Source organism: Lates calcarifer, linkage group LG12, assembly GCF_001640805.2.
Source record: "Lates calcarifer isolate ASB-BC8 linkage group LG12, TLL_Latcal_v3, whole genome shotgun sequence".
Taxonomy (NCBI): domain Eukaryota; kingdom Metazoa; phylum Chordata; class Actinopteri; family Centropomidae; genus Lates; species Lates calcarifer.
Window position 1 is genome coordinate 2,139,642 of NC_066844.1, and position 17,627 is coordinate 2,157,268.

General features: G+C 39.2%; 1 protein-coding gene across 8 annotated transcripts in view; it reads left to right on the top strand.

Annotated features, from left to right (window-relative positions):
- Nucleotides 1–17,627, top strand: part of ptprt (protein tyrosine phosphatase receptor type T) — a 295,874-nt gene that overhangs the window by 140,873 nt on the left and 137,374 nt on the right. For all 8 annotated transcript variants that reach the window (XM_051074478.1, XM_018702965.2, XM_051074474.1 and 5 more), the window contains exon 11: nucleotides 8,389–8,498. In XM_051074478.1, coding sequence (XP_050930435.1) covers nucleotides 8,389–8,498 — 110 coding nt within the window. The remainder of the gene's footprint in view (nucleotides 1–8,388; nucleotides 8,499–17,627) is intronic.

A 17,627-nucleotide genomic window follows, 5' to 3' on the forward strand; every position in this document is an offset into this window, starting at 1 on the left:
CAGAGGCAGAAATACCTGCAGAGAGAGACAGAAGAGGAGAGAGAGACGGAAGAGCACAATACTTCGGGAATATTGAGTTAGTTACATGTATCTAGCATTGTTAATTTTAACACATCCATTATTGTAGAAAATTGTACTTATATCTTAGTTCCATGCTGCTTAAAAGTTAAAGATTAAAGAGGGTGTGCAGTTGTGTCTGAGTATTGAGGAGACATTTGAGGATGTACGTAATAATTGTTGGGTGTGTGTCTGTGGGTTTTTGTGCATCCTCATGTTTATTTTCCTCTCTTGTTCTCCGTTTTCCTCCAGCTGTCCATCAGTTCATAATGACAAAAGACAACTTGAAACCACAAACACACACACACACACACACTCAAAGAGACTTGCCTCAGAGACAAATGTCATGTCCACTTATTGTACACACCAGCCTATTAACCTAACCATGAAACACCTATTTGTCAGGTAGCTGTCAGGTCAGCTCAATACAGCGTCTTCACCGCCAGGCTTTTATTTATCAAATATGTGCCAGAGGAAGTCGTGTAGCTGTCTCCTCTCTTCAGCACACACATTCTGCTAACCTTTTCCTCTAAGGATTGTGTTATGCAACTATTTTGCTTTCACAAATCTATTCTAAGAGCAACAAAATGCCACCTTCATTACCTTTGATCAATGTATCAGCAAACTATTATCAAAGTGCCCTTGAGCAAAGTGTTTAACCCCTGTAGATCCTAGCTGCTGCCCTGTGGTCTGCAAGTGAAGACTGTACACTGAGCATCTACCACTTAGTGAATGGGAAACCTGGCATCATTAATACTATTAGTCAAACTTTTCTGATATTACAAGCTGAACTTTCTGTCATGATTTCTGCTAATTGTACAATGGTGCACTGTTTAGGATTGCAGTTAGCTAACTGTTAAGGGTTATCCATTATAGCCTTGCTGGTTTTTAGACTAGACACTACGTTATCATTTAAAACCAACTCTAACTGCTTTGCTAACTATGCATCCTAGCGGGTTTGCTAATAAAAACTTTATGGTGACTCACCTATATTTGAAAACAAGACTATTGGTCCTTGCTTGTTAAGTTAGTAAATGACCCAGCCTACTTAAGTACAGCTGGTGTTTATATGAACCTGCTAATTGAGTTGGATTTAGTTTTTAGAGATGCTCTGATGGAAACATAAGAAATCTGGTTTACTTACAAGTAAGAAAGTTCTAAAGGTTTATCTATACAGCACCTTTCACAGACACTAGTTACAAAGTGCTTCACAAACAAAGAGAATAAAATGCAATAGAATTGATAGATAGCAATAATAACATAAAATAATAGGTTGTTACTCCCACAGCTGATAATAATGGTGTAATTCATGTTGGTTTTATCTATCAGGCTAGTCAATGGTTAAGCTCTTCTCAAAGTCAGACAGCAGATATTAAATATTAAGATGCTGATCTTCAATTATTATATTTGTGACATGTTTATATCCTTATGAATACCCCCATTTCTGTCAGAGAGGAAAAACTACCCCCTTAGTCTGAGTACAATCACAGTCATTGAGATTTAATAATCCTTTTATCTTCAGACTGCAGGGCCTTTTCTAAGATAACAGTAGAGAAAAACAACAATCAGAGATGTCTGTTTTTGTTGTTTTGTTTTTTATGTTTCTCAACAGCTGTCCCTTTTGTGAAAGGCAATTCATCAAAGCACATTTAGCTGTAGAAGTGCACTTGTTCATGGGCCTTTAATCATTTTAACCATTTAGTTGGTAGATCAACGATCACATACTGCTCTCAACCCATGAACGACTGAATAAAGTTTTAAGTGAAAAAAAAATGAAAGAAAAATTCACTGTCATTAACTTGGCCTTTGTTGGTGCTCTGTGTTTTTTCATGTAGTAAAATCAAATCTTCAAAAACAGGTTTTCATCAGAACATTTCAAAGATTGTCACATTTGACTTTCACAAGCCTGTGTTTACAGCAATATCATGTTTGTTGTCACCTACTGTTTATGGCAGCACTTACATGTTTATGGAGATGACACTGTGTGATACTTGGACATTAAAAGAAGGATTTTTTAATATATTAAAAACAAGGTGTTTCTCTCACATGTAACTGAACTCTGCTGTTCAGGAAAAAAGTCCCCTTTTCATACAAAACGCATGCTCTCACTGTCAGGAGCAAACACTCCCACTTTCCTTTAAAAACAAGGAAAATACAGTCGTCTCAGATCATAAGCACTAATACGGATCTATCCTGTAATCCTTATATCACAATGTGTAATTTAATCTTAATCCAGTCCAGCAGCACTGCTGCTAACTGCTGCCTGCTTGCTTTTCATCAAGATGTGTTTATTTGTTCCCAGAGAGGATAAACCTCTACACTGATGAAATCTTGAACAACAAGAGGAATGTCTTTGTAGAAATATTGATATATTGTAGATTACTACATGTTTCCACATGTGTACATGAGACTAAATGAGGTGCTCCATCCTAGAATTAGATATCCATTATTAGAAAAGAATTACATTTTTATTTTTTCATGAAATGACTGAAGGCCCTATATTAAAGTAAATGATGAGACTTGCTTACACAAATATACGCTCACAATCTCATAGACTGCCAGAGGCTGCTCTAGGTCTAAGGATCCCAGTTGTTGCCTCCTCAGATGTGGCACTCGCATATCCAGCAGGACTCAAACTCTCCTCTTGACATCCTAAAATATGTCCAGAACTGGCTGTGGTGGAGCTTCAGCTATGAATTCGCAGCAGCTCCTGTAAATTCGCAGGCGAGCATTTCACACTTTGGTATTGTTTATTTACATCGTCGAGTATGTGAAAACACCTTCGGTCTAAACAACAAAAGTTTTGGCTCCTACCACAGGAATACCTCCTGTGGTGCAGAAATTGCATTCAAACTTTTATTTTGCTGAACTGCCTCTAAGCTGCTGCAAAATATTTACTTCTATCTTGATTACATGTAGAGCAAATAATCCCCAACATCAGTAATAACCATCACTTTTTAATATGCTTTTGCTCACGTGTAGCTGCTACAAAGCTCTAAGCTCTGAGCAAAGCATAAAAGTCAAAATTTCCATATAAACAACCAGGTCTGTTGCTTATCATAATACAAACATGGATAGAGGCCGATAGAGAGAGCCAGAGAAATGAAAGCCAGAGAGGAAACACAGAGATTCATTTCATGCTAGTATAGAGAATTAGAATTGAACTAAGGATTGCAAGAGAGAGAAAGGGGTTAAGACAGGAGTAGAAAAAAGAGTGAAGAAGAGAGAGAGAGAGAGAGAGAGAGAGAGAGAAAGACAAATAGAAGAGAGAGAGAGTGCTGGCTTAATAAAGGAGGCCATTCATTGTGCAGCACGGTGGAAGTTAATCAAGTTATGATTAATGTGTTACAGCTGCTGTTATCTTTTCAATGAAGCCTGTTTTCTTCTGTCTCAGCCCCCATGGTGCACAGGAACACACATGGACACACACACACACACACACACACACACACAGACAGACACACAAGTACCCAGCAGGTACACAGGTACGTTGCATGAGTCATGATGAACGCACTCACATACACTCTAGAAAGCAGCATGCCAGTGTCAGGGTACACACTGTGAGTCGTACACGGCTCTCACATGCACACATGCATTCACACACACACACACACACACACACACACACACACACACACAAAGGCACCACTCAGATATCCAGACATTGTGCATCATAAAAGATGAGAGCCCGCATACAAACACATACATATACACACACGCACACACAAAAGTGAGTGATAAGGTGTTGAATAAAAATGGCAGTGTCTAATTGCGTTTCTTTGTTAGGGTAATTTGATATGCTCCACAGGCTGGGGCCCTAATCAACACCTTGGAATTACTAATCAAAATATTCCTCTGTCAGACTTCTCTGACTGTCTGCTGGCTGTGTTTGTGTGTGTGTGTGTGTGTGTGTGTGTACGTACGTACGTACGTGCATGTGTGCATCTGTATTTGTGCATCTCTGTATCTGTGACTCACTGCGGATCATGTGAGGACTTTGACCCCAGATGTTTTGACCAAAGGATGTTTTCTATAATCTCCTTTTATCAAGTATGTAACATTGTATGTTATCACCTAATAATCATTAGACCCCCAAAATTATCTCACCTGACAAGTGACTGGTTTCCACAACTGTTGATTATTAACTACTGTGAGTTATGGTCATTAAAGTACTTGACGTCACTTTAGTGCCATCTGTAGGCAAAATGCCATCAAATTTAGCTAAATTGCTCAGAGCTGTTCGGGGCACCGGCACTTTCCAAGAAATGAAAAATGTAAAATGTGTTGAGTCCTTCTTTTATCTGCTAAGAGACGTGAATTTGAAAGGTTTGCAAATCAGAGATGTCATATATTAGACAAAGTAATAATAATCACAAAATAAAATGTACTAAAGAAGCTTAAGTAAAGGAAATATCAGCAAACACACTCTTAAAAACAGTGTGTTTGAAAGAGGATTTTGAGACTCATAAGGTTTTCATGCTGGTTTGGAGATAAATGTGATGCAGCGATTTTGAGGCCGAGCCATATTTCCTTAAGAGGACAATAAAGTGTATCTATCTTATCACAAGTCAAGCCATGTAGTTTTATCACTTGAAAAACCAGCAGGAATGCTTCGATACTCCACGTCCTAAAGCTCCTTGATGTTTTGAAGAAAGATGGATAATGGCACCCAATTCACAAGTGGAAAAGGAAACACTGTGGCGCATCCATCTCTTTTTGTTTGATTCAATTTGTGGCTGTAAATGGCTGAATGTTCAGAAAACTTTTTCACTTGAGACAAAGGGAGCAATAAAAGCTTCCTGCCCTGCCAGTCTCATTTTTGTGTTACATTGCAGTCATTTAGTTTACACTCTCATCCACAACAACTCACAGTCATCGGTGCAACAGCAGAATAAGCTAAACTTCCTCCATCACCACGACATTATGCACAGCGAACAGCAGACAGATTAAAGGTCAGAGATCACAGTATGGTAGAAAATATTGCTGCGAGTGCTGAAGGATCATGGAGATGAAAGTGAGGAACAAAAATAAGAAGTGAGAGGGAGAGGCAGGAAATACACACACATGCACATGAATACATGCACACACACAGGCATTTTAACACATTGCAATGATTTGTCCCTCTTGGCACTGTCTCTCTCCTTCTTCTTAACATTTAGAACAATTCACACCTCTCAGTGTGTGTGTGTGTGATGTGCACTCGATGTACTCTAACACTATTGTGTTTCATGGGTCTAGTGCTAGGTGTGGATGTGTTTGTGCATGTGTGTGTAACAGGGTGTAGCTTTGTGTGTTTGACTGTTTGACAGCTTCACTCCCTGACGAGGTGTCTGACACTTCTTCTCTGTCTGCATGCTGTCATAAAGTCTGTGTGCCACGTGTGAAAACCTGTCTCATTCTGAAAATACACACACTGACACACTCTTGTTACCAGGTAGATTTTATTATAATGAGTCAAGTGTCTGTGTACAGTAGTAAACCTGTCTGCCCCTCATTGTTTGTGCAAATGAGAGGAGAGATGTGCAGTGCAGTGCTGTCATAGCTCAGTGTTGTGTGACCCTGCAGGCAGATATTAACCCTTCCTCAAGTGATGTCCTCAGGATACAGTAAATATCTACAAACACAGACAGCTCAAGTGCTTTCCATGAGTGTTTCCTTTTCTCTTTTTTTTTAATAGTGTGGTACAGTATCCATGATATACTGTAGTTTTATATAGTATATCCTATAATCTTCCCCAGTTTTATATGACCAAAATTAATCCAGCAATTGGCTGCTCAAAATGGCCCTCAGCAGGTGTTCTTCACTCACAACAGAGTCAGCCAAAGTTTGTGTTGACTGTAAATAAAACATTTGCTTTGGAATCTGTTACCACATGGAGCAAGTAATTGTCAGTGACAGGAAAGCAGACTATGTTGAAACTGAGAAATCTGAATTAATCATGTGTTCTTGGCAAGTTCTTCAAGGATACCTCTGGTATTTTTTGAACCTGGACCATATTTTCAGATGTTTTTGGGTGTAAATGATTGATTGGGACAGAATCTTTGGAATCGGTGCAGTATTGAGCAAGAACAGCGTACCTGGCCACCGCAAACAGCTGCTGCAGTGTAATCCAGTGGGCAATTGTCCACGACAAAGTACGTCTACTAAAGTGCTTGTTTTTGCAGATTGTTGTGTTTGACAACATTATGGACAAGATTCTTCCAGAAACAGACCTTCTTATTAATTTCTAAATTAATTTATAAATTAATTTTATTAAAGACTCTGATTGTTTTGTTTAACCAGAAACAATATCTATGTATCACTACCAGACCTCATTGACAAAAATGGTAATTTTGCTGAGCAGAACATGGGAGCTGCTGGAATACCACTGCCTTAATTAGTTTCTTAGTTTGTTTGTGGTATTGTGCAATATTTTTACTTATGTAAAGTATCTGAATATTTCCTACACCACTGAAAGTCACACAATAACACATACAAAGTAACAGATGGAGGGAGGGTTGTTAAAGCAGCTCCTGTCTTCTGTTCAGTAAAATTACAGTTTTTATCAAAGGAGTCTGGTATTGATATGTAGCAAAGGTTTTGTCAAACAAAAAGGATCTTACTCTTAAATAAAAAGGTCTGTTTCTGTATGAATACTTTAAAGATGTGCCATCAAACACTAAAAATGAAACTCTTATGAAGTTTGATATCGTGTCCACTTAAATATTTTCTTTTCTATGAAATTGGTGGACTTTGTACAAAAAGAACTACAATTGCTATAGTGCCTCTCTGATGTGGTTTTGAACAGCCTCAAATTAAAGCTTAAAGCTGACACTTAAATGTCAAAGTCATGCACAAGGCAGGACAACAGTCTCACTGTGCAAACACAGCACTGAGCTTCCCTGGATTAGAAACAGGTCAGGTGAAAGTTTTCCCCTGACAGGAGACAGTTGGTCCATTGACACTGAATTAGTAATTGACTTTGTAAGTTAATAAAGTTTTCCTTTAAGGTATTCCAAATGGGTTTGATGTGAATGTAAGGCTCCTAGCTGTGAGTTAGGAAATGTGCTCATAGCCTCACAGTGGCTGCTGTAGTTTTGTCTCAGCAGTTGTTCCATTATTCACTGTCTACAGGGCTACTTCGAGATTTATCTCGCCATGACATCATTACAGCTTGTCTGTCTCCTGTTCAGCTTAGGATGATGCTGGTTTAATTTAACATATTACAGCTCAATTGCACAATATTAGAGCAGTGCTTGAAAGTCAAATCTCATACTTAAACTTACCTTGACGTGTGTTGTGAAGCATCAAAAAGCTGATTATGAACCCAGCAGAAGCTCTGATGAACTTTTCTCACTGGATTCAAAAGGAAATTACATCAAGTAATAAGTAATAGTCTACAACATTTTTATGTAATTGAACAAGTATTCATCATAAAAGAGAAACGTACAAATATGTATCACATTAAATAAGTTTCTTTGCCACATTTCTTTGTCTAGTTTTATATAACATCTATCAACAGTCTGTCTTTGATAAAAAAAAAAAAGGCAAAACTGGACAGTAATCATTTCCAGAAAGTACATCTGAGTTCAGCTCTTGCTGCGTGTGCTTGTCAGCAAAACCTAATATATACTGTAAATGAAAATTCAGCCTCTCAGAATAAAAGAAATATAATGGAATATCATGTCATACTTAATTGTTGCCGATGTCTTTCATGGTAAAAATTTTCTGAAGCAAGCAGCGGGTTTGATTCTGCCTCTCAGGGGGAAAAAGCCCGATTAGATTTTGGGTAACTTAATATTTCTGATGAGTAGACTCCTAGATATTTGAAAGTTTTGCTACTCTTAAATAATGTAATTAAATGATGAGAAACTGAAGTGAAATTTAATATAAATAATCTTTCTTCTTTTTCTTCCTCACTCCTTCCTCTCTTCTACTTTTATTCCCTCTCTCCTTTCATTCTACCCTACCTCCAATATATTGCTTCCCTCTGTGTTCAGATCCACATGCACATGGAGTAATATTTTTATGAATATTCAGGACTGGAGGATGAAGTCTGTCCCAATCTGTCAGTGGCGTATTTATGAATATATATATTTATGCAGGGCACTTTTATTTTGAAATCATACTTAAATTAAGATAAATAAATGTGACTGTTGATGAGATGGTTAGCAGCTTTCATTGGCCTCTACAAACCTGCTGTCACAGATCAAACTGTTATTTACTCACAGATGTTACCAGTAAGTATGTTTGTTGCCAGATCTTTTGTTGCACTCACTGGAGACAGTAACTTTGAGAACTTATTCATGTCAAAATGCATTATAATGTTCTGTGTGCTCTCTGTCTCTGCAGTGCCTGGCTCTGTGCCGATGGAGTCTCTGCAGAATACGCCCTACGAAGAGAAGATCTTCATGCAGTGGAAAGCTCCTAACGAGACCAACGGAGTCATCACACTGTACGAGGTCAGTCAAAGTCTTCTAACGGTGCTCCCGCTCACTGGCAACTTAACAAGCTTGTGATGCTTACGAGGATAAGTTTGTCCTTATCATTTACATCTCAGAAACTTCAGTCGTGAACTTTCCTTTTCTCATTTTGTTTTGACTCGAAATGATTCATCAGTTAAACATTCACTGAGTTTATCATGAGTTAAGTTCAAGTTTGAAGAAATACTTCGAGTGTCTCTTTACACATATTAGTGATATTAGTTTTCAGTCATGACTCATGAAGAATAATCTCCAGGTCTGTCCCACCTGGGTTGATAAAGTTAGTTCTAATAAAGTCAGAAGTCCTAGTAGTGATACAAAAACTGTAGAGCACAAGGTGAGAGGATTATGTAGCTTATGAATAACTGATAATAACACTAAAGGTCAGAGAATTCATGTAACAAAAAATCAAACCTCTCTTATACTACTTGTCAAGCCAACTAAACACTTGTTACTTCAATTTAATGTTAAAAATTCATCAAATGTGTCAACAAAGTTCAGTGAGTTTTACATCTCAACAACTAATAAACAACTTGAACAGACAATTAATTTCTAGGTCACTTATAAAGATTAAAGGCAGAAGGAAAACTTGTTTTTAAGATAGAAATATTTTTAAGCTTCACAATGATTTATTTCAGGGCTGTTATAGTATATCAATGTTGCCTGCAATCTGCATGTAGTGTGTCAATTTTAAGTGACAAATGCACACAAAGTTGTTCAAGAGTGAGTTTTTTTTTTCTATCCTTTTCCCAAGTGGTTCACATTTTAGATTGAGCTCATTGGCTATGATTGTGTGAAGCAGAGGGTTGCAGGTTTGATCCCAAGTCTGATGCTGATCTTGTGCCCCAGATCTCTCATTTCACCTCTAGTGGCCTTTCAGCTGATTTCTGTCGTTTCGTTACAACTGCAGCAGAAACACCAGCATCTGTCTGTCTGTCTGTCTGTCTGTCTGTCTGTCTGTCTGTCTGTCCGTCCGTCCGTCCGTCCATCTGTCCGCCCGTCCATCCTCAGCCACAAATCACTAGACCTCTGCCAGCCACTGCTGGCAGGAGGCAGAAATGGAGCAGCCAAACAAGCTAGACCTGAGAGAGGCAGGAAGAAAGAAATAGAGGAGACAGGACACACGATAGAGCATGTGAAAGAAAGAGGAAGGAATCTAGTTAAAGGTAAGAGGAGACAAATCAGGATAAGTGAAAATGAGAAATAGACTAAGGATAGGAGAGGCTCAGGTAGAAGAGACCGTGTTCACACTTCAGCTGTAACTGTTCAGACTTTTGGGATGCAAGTCTGATAGTTGTAGACTTATGGGACTTATATATTACTGATCAATCTCATTAGAGTTAACCACCGGATACACCTTGTAGCAACAGGTGATCTAACCTGACTGACCATCTCCTGAAATGAGAAGAAGCAGCATGGGGTTAAGCTTATGGAGCGGTCACAGTTTGAGAATGTCCTCCTGTGAATAAAGAGCTCGTAGATGATCAGAAGTTTGTTACAAGACTTTGTCACTTTTCATATAACGTCACTTGACTTTCTTCAAACAGTGACTTGATTGGTATTTTTGAACCTATGTGGGAAAACCTCAGGTACAGAAACAGTAGTGTTTGTCATATTCAGTCTAGCACATCACTGTCAGGTCATATTGGTATCAAATATGTGTTATATCCATAGAGTGAATAGCTATGAGCACTCATGTAAAATTAGGAATGAGCAGCAATTCAGATGTGGCTATAAATTCTTGTGGAACGAGAATGTAAGGATGGGAAACGCAGGTAAAGTGGAAGAGAGACTCATCCCCTGACAGTCCTTGAGACAATGTTTGGGAGTGAGTGAGACAGAGAGACAGATTGAGAGATGTGGGTGTACACTTTGTGTGTGTGTGTCTGTGTGTGTGTGTGTGGGGGGTTATAGACGGTTTATTCGGGTTGAAGTTGAGTTGAGCCCTCTATCTAATGAATTATTGACCTGTTCTCTGTCTCCTGTCTACCTCTTATATCACTGCATCAAGGAGCTACCTCACACCAAGACCTGGCAGGGCTATTAGTGTGTGTGTGTCTGAAAGAGAGTGAAGCACAGAGCAAAGGAATGTGTGTTCCTGAGTAAGTTGGTGAGTTTTTGAGTGCGTGTGTGGGACAGTTAGAAAGTGATGAAAAGTATGTGTATGAGGAGTCAGTGAAGTAGTCAGAGATAGATGTGTACGGGAGAGAATGTATATGAAACAGAGGCAATTATATGTTTAAAATGTATAAAATACACACACACACATATATATATATATACATATATGTATATTCAGATATTTTATACATTTTGAAACAGCATCTTCTCAGCTTGATTGAGACTTACAGATTTATGTTGTATTTGAGCTGCTGCTTTTAACTCATCCCACAACCTCACACATCTTGTTTTGACAGCATCTTCCTCCCATATAATTGCCTCTATTTTCTCCAAAGCCCTTTCTACCTCCCAACATCAATCTCCAATCTCTCCTCTCTTTTCTGCCCAGTACAAAGACCACTCTGTACCATCTCCGAGACGCCCATTAGACCTCGACCCAGAGCTTGAAAAACACTCTGCAGTCTATAAACCTCTTGGGACCATCATCAATTTCGCCTTGTTTTGTGTCAGTTTCATTAATATGAATCTAAGCTCCCTGCCCTCTCTGCCCAGCGGAGGCGGCACAACTCAGCATCATCTGTTAAACATATCAGAGCCTCAACACAATGCACTGCTATTAGAGATAATTACTATAATTGCAGCTATTGACAGGATTAAAGGCATCATCTGCAACATCTAAAGGGGCTCTTGTCGTGTCCTATCCTGCTCTGTTGTCTCCTGCATTTTTTTTCCACCCTCTGTGTCCCTCGCTTTTCAGGATGGAAACCAAATGAATTACACCTATGGACAATATGGGAGGGGGGGGGGGGGGGGGACTGTGAGGAGAGATAAGGAGAGAAAGAAGAATGAAGAGAGAACTGGGAGGTAAAAACATATCAAGTAAGCAACTGGAAATGTGTCAGAAGGAGACAATATTCATCCTATGGCGTGATTACATTACAATTAATTCAGTGTGCAAATATGATCACTTCATCTCTTGTATCTATTACTATAATTGCAGCTAATTACAGGATTAAAGGAAATATCTGGATGAGATCTAAGGGGACCACCCCCCCCGCCCCCCCGCACGGTCCCTCTTGTCCTCTATTCATCTGAGAAAGGATAAATGATGTCTAGGGAAAATGTGATGGAGAGAGGAAGTTTGAGTTGAGGAGAGAGGAAAACAGATTATAATTTGAAGAGCAAAAAGAACTCAAAGAACAAAACTATCACTTTTTTCATGAATGTGTAGTAGAAATGAAAATTGATTATTCTAAAACTGTGTCTTTGTTCTGAAAGCCTCGTGATCTACCACTGCAGCAATCCTATTATTTTTATTTGTGTCACAAAAAACAATTACAATCACAGAATTGTAGGCAAATAAATAACGGCCTGACACGTGTTGTTTAGTTTCACTGAAATGTAGGCAATCCAGTGTCTAGAATATCAATTCTTGTATTTATTGTGTCATAAACTTTAAGGAATAAACTAAACTTTAGCTAAATGAAATCCAAAGTTTGAGCACCAGAAACTTTTGGAGATCAGGGAGCACAGTACCAGCAGATCAACTTAATGCAAGGTTTTACTGCGAGCTTCTTAAATTGGCTTTTAATTGGCACTTAATCTGATCAGTGTGTCATTCTTAGCTGACATTTAGCCCTGGTCAGAGAGGAAATTCCCATCAGCTACTACACAAATTCTGCTAAATGAGTCTATCCCACCCTTCGCTTTGGATGGTCACTGCCAGTCAGGTTGGGATTTTTTGATATTTCAAACTAATAATCCAAAGTAATGACTGTGAGATTGTGAATTTGGGAGGAACTGGGCATCATATGAAGTGGACAAAGTCATTCATTCTGATGCAGGATTTTCACTCTGATCTTCTTAAACATGGCATGGTGCAGTTTAATTGGCACTCAGGCTGGTCAGTCAATCTGGTAATGTCAGGGTTTCTGGGGGGATTTAGCTGCACTTAGGTCTTAAGTGGTGGAATTTACAATGCTGGCTTTTAAATTCAGAGATTTGTACTGTGGGTGTTTTAAACACACATACAGGTCTAGTAATTGAAAGCAAAATCTTTGCTCCTGATTAAGGATTTTAATTTAGAATGTTAAACAATTTTCTATTATAAACTATCAGTATTAAACGCGAGAATTTTTCTTTCTAATGAAATTCCCATCGTTTGCATGTTGTATTTACACTGCAGGGAAAATGAGAGCCAGAATGAAACCACAGCTGCCATGAGAATAAACCTTGCTGGGTGCATAACTGGAGGCTTCAGCTCTAATCGGTTTAGATAAATGCACATTCTCTTCCATGTAAGACTCCCTGCGACTTTACCTCCCCTCTGACCCCTCAGATAATGCACTGAACTGAGAGCAGATGAGCACTCAGACACACACACAGATCACGACCTTGTCAATCCCTTCTTTGATTGTCTCATCAGACCATTCAAGCATTCCAGGTCCTCTCTGTTAGCTAGCCCACCTCCCTGCTGCTCTCTGTGGAGTTATTCCTGAACCCCTGCTAGCTTAACAGATGCTGGTGCTAACATTGATTAGAATAAAGCAGTGAAGCAAGTCACAAGATCACAGCTTTTGCTGATTTGGTTCGACCAACAAGTCAAAGATTTTCCTGTTCCAACCTTTTCTGGAAAGCAGCACATCTCAGCTGTAAAGGTTTTCCACATTTTCTCTGTTTGAGGATAACATTCATACCTAGACCACCTGTTATGTTTAGGTACGAGGACTTGTTGAATCACCACTGTCCACAGGCTGGAATATTCCAAGGCTCTTAATCTTCCTGCTGCTCAGTATCCAGCACCAAGACCAGGGAAAAAATATAGGAAAGTTTTGCTGACAAACCTTTGAGCTGTTTAATCCAACACACCACACACCACAATAGACTACTAGTACAGTATGTAGTTATTCTGGTCTGGTCTTGTGTGTGAATAACTTTTCTCTCCAGTTCCTCTCCCCTCAAGTAGGACCTTTAATCAGTCACAGGAATCAATACTGGCAACCACTCTGGCATTTATTTCAGTGAGTTACTCTGTTGATTTCAGTAGGAAAATCAGACATATAGTTGTTACAGTCTCTTCCCTTATTGCTGGATTCTGAACAAAGGAATGATTGATTCTCATTAGGAGAGCAGCAGGCGCCTGAGGTGATCCTGCTATCGATTCTGTTTACTGTTTACTGAGCGATGACGGCGGCTCAGCTCACTTCAGTGCTGAACAGGAAGTTAGGGATGCCTAGAGAAGACTCAACAATGGCACAACACATTTCCAGCTTTTTCCCCCAATGAAAAAAATTGCAAATATAGTTTGACTTGCTTCTGAAAAATAAGCATTTTGGTTGTTTATAAACTGACCATAAGTGGCATTACTGGCCAATTTTTATTAATGTATTGATTAGAGAAAAAATCACCTTTGGTGGCTGTCTAGTGTTGGTGGTCAGTTGGTTTGGTTCCTGTGCTCTCAGTCTTGAAGGGTCAGCCAAACCTTTTGTTTCCATTTAGACAGAATGATCTTTAACAAAGACAACTACACTGCTCTACTGTGAAAACATTATACAAACAAACAAATAGCTTGTTTGTGAATTTGACCTCAGCTGGCTTCTAATACCAGACTCAAAGCTTAACACCACCTCTTACTTGAAGTTCACTTTGAGTCTGAGACACACACACATACACACACATAGACTGCTGATTAAGATCGACCAGAGAAGATCTCTGCAGAGCACTGCCTTGCAGTGTTTGTGTGTGTGAGAGAGAGTGTCTGCGTGTTTACTACAGTTTGGTTCAACAGCAGATGAAAAGACAGAGGAACACACGCAGTTCACACACACTCGTGCACAGAAGCTGCCTTGTATTCCCCTGATTCTACAAGATCCAAAAGAGAGAAGGAAAGGCAGAAATAAAGAGACAGAGGATGAAATCATTCAAAATACTGATCCCGCTCATGTAGAGAGCTTCTGTTTTGGAAAATAATTGCCACTTCCAAAACATACAGACAAAAATAGAGATAAAATCAAGTCACTGATACTAAAGAATGAGAGGCAGTCTCATCCATTATGTTTGTCTTCTCTTCATCCATGTTCTCTCTCGTCTCCCGCTCTTTCCTCTCTATCTCTGTATTGTTTTTCATTTCTGTCAATAATGGTCTATATTTTTGGTGGCTTTCAAGTCCTTGAGCTGCTGACCCCATTTACGCTGTCACAGTACCTGTCTGGCCTGCAGGGGAATGGCCTAGTATCATTTACACCTGTGTGTGTCTGTGTGTACTTGTGTATAGTAATGTAGCCCTGCTTTTCCTGCTTGTACGTGTGTGTCTTAAATTTGAGATATTATATTTATGACAGCGTGGTGTGGTTCAGATTCCCCTGCTAGAACAGCACAAGCCAGGACAAGAGGGAATTTGTACTTGAGGTGATTTATCTGACTTTTCCTCCTCTCAGGCTGTGATCAGTGAATTCACCTGATGTGGAAGCGTTTAATGACTTTTACGCTACAGTGTTGCACACAGAACCTGATCAGAGTGTTGTTATTTTCACCCTCTGAAACAGTAAATGTATTTAGTCACAACTTTTTGATCACAGACGGCTAAATAAATACATTAAAATACAAGTTGTCTTTGAGCTTAGCTTGTATTAGTTTCATCACTGTGTCAAAAGAATCTGCCTGGTAGGAAATGATCCAATAGACTTGACTTTTTTTCTAACAATAAGACTAAATGAGTAAAACAACACATTAGCATCAGGAAACACAACCAGCCTCTTTGATATTTCATTTCATTTTCATTTCAATGTTCCAGTGACAAAGTGCTCTAGGGGTCATAGTAATTATGATTCTTTTCAACTGGGAGCAAAGGAAGAAGAGTGTGACAGAGTTGCAGAGGCACAGAGTCTGCAGAGAGAGGAGGGGGGTGGGCGTGTTGGCTGGGGGAGTGGTTCAACAAAATGTCAGACTTTAACACTGGAGACCACTTTTTGTTTCCTGTTTCCTACTGACAGTCGCTGTTGCTTTCTCTTTTCCATAACTTTAACCAAACCTTGTGCCTTTGTGCCTAAAGCAAACCAACCCTAGGTTTTAACTTAGTGCACTCATTGGTATAGTATATCACTGCAGTGTATGAATGAAAGTGGGCACAATAAGCTGAGATCAACCAACAATTCTGGGATAAAATCATAAATAATCAAAAAAAAAAAACAGAGAAAATATACAATTCTTATGTAGCTCATTGGCCCCTGAGTGAGGTCAAAAGTTTGATCCATAGAAATATCTAAATAATGTAGTACTTGTGTGTAATTGGGTGGTTTTAAAGTAATGTTAACCAAAAATATTTATATTACAAAATATATAAATGAAAATACAATAAATGAGCAGCAATTAGTGCAGGTCTCCTAAAGCACATCTGAGCCCAGTGAAGCAAGATGGCTCTGATCTGTCTGCCAGTAGTCAAAGAGAAGAGGATTATACACCTAGACACATGAACACACACACACACACACACACACCACACACACACACACACAAAAAAAAAACACAACCACCACACACACACACACACACACACACACACACACAAAGGATTATGTGTGGCTCTGTAATCTCTCAAACACTGCAACTTCCTGCCCTCCAGCCAATCAGGGCTCTCTGGCCAATCACATGTCCCCTGAGAACCCCAGAAGCCAAAAACTACAAACCATCTTTTCAGCCGCAGTTACTTCTCCCTCAGTGTCTTTACCTGTCGGATCCTCATTTTCTAATGTTTCCCTCTTCATTCTCTCCTATTAGCTCAGTGCTGGGGACACGTCTGCCTCTGCTGTGTTTATTTCTTTGTTTCTTTCCTTTATTACTCCACTTGTACAGCCAGGTTTGCCTTTGAGTTGGTTCTTAATATATTTTTATTAAATTGATAAATAAAGTTGATCTGCATAAGGTTCCTATTCATATATTCATGATTATCTCATGTCATATATGAACCTAGATCCAGTTTTTCTAAAGAAACCTTTTTGTTGTTATACTGTACACTATCCTAATTGACAATTGTGGCAAACTCCATCCTTAATATTCTCCTTATTTATTTATTTATTAGCCCTGTCACATACAGAATATAAATAAAGAGTGATGTAGCATAGAGGGAACAAAGCATCACATACGTATATACATAAAGAACTACAGTGAGACAAAACAACGGACAGCTTTTTCTGTCACTTAACAGTTCTGGATGGATACCTTTATTCTTCGTACTTTAAGAGGAAGAGAGAGAACGAAGAACTGCAACTAAATTAATAAATTAAACAATTTTTGGATATCAGGCAGAAATGGTCTTTAAGGGGACTTAGGAAGAAAGCCAGTGGGGTGGAGTTGGTGCCAGGTGGGAGTGGGAGTCAGCACCATCAGGTACTTTTTTTTATTTCTTTACCAAAGTTAATGAGTAACAAAAATAAGACTCAGTGAAAACCCAAACAGAAAAAAGATGAACAAAACTGAGGATTGTGTCTGTTTTTCATTACTGTAACCTGCTGATACGTGGAAAATCACATAGCCGCAACACAGAGAACACATTTCACAGAACACTCGTAAATCACTGCGGTGAACAGCTTGTCAGTGAATACCTTGTCAGCAAATGATTTTTAATGTGGGAATGAGAGCAGAAGAAGCATGTGCGGCTTACGTTAGCATCTTGAGGGAGAGTTCGCTTTCTGTCACTCGTCTTAACTCGGCTGGCAGGAAGTGGCTGCGTGGCTGTCAAACCTGCATCAGTCAGATGCCGATTCAGGCCGTTTCCGTCAAACTGTCACCAACCGGCTGATTTTCTGGAGTGATTTTAATGCTCTCTTTCTGATCACTTCCTCCAGGGTGAACTAGTTTTCTACTCTTTGATACTTTATGTGGTGGGGGTGGTGTTGATTTTGATGTGAACTTTGGTCACGATGAGCTGCCATAACAGACAAGTGACAGTATACAAGAGCTTCTCAGAACTCTTACATCCTGTCGTTAGTT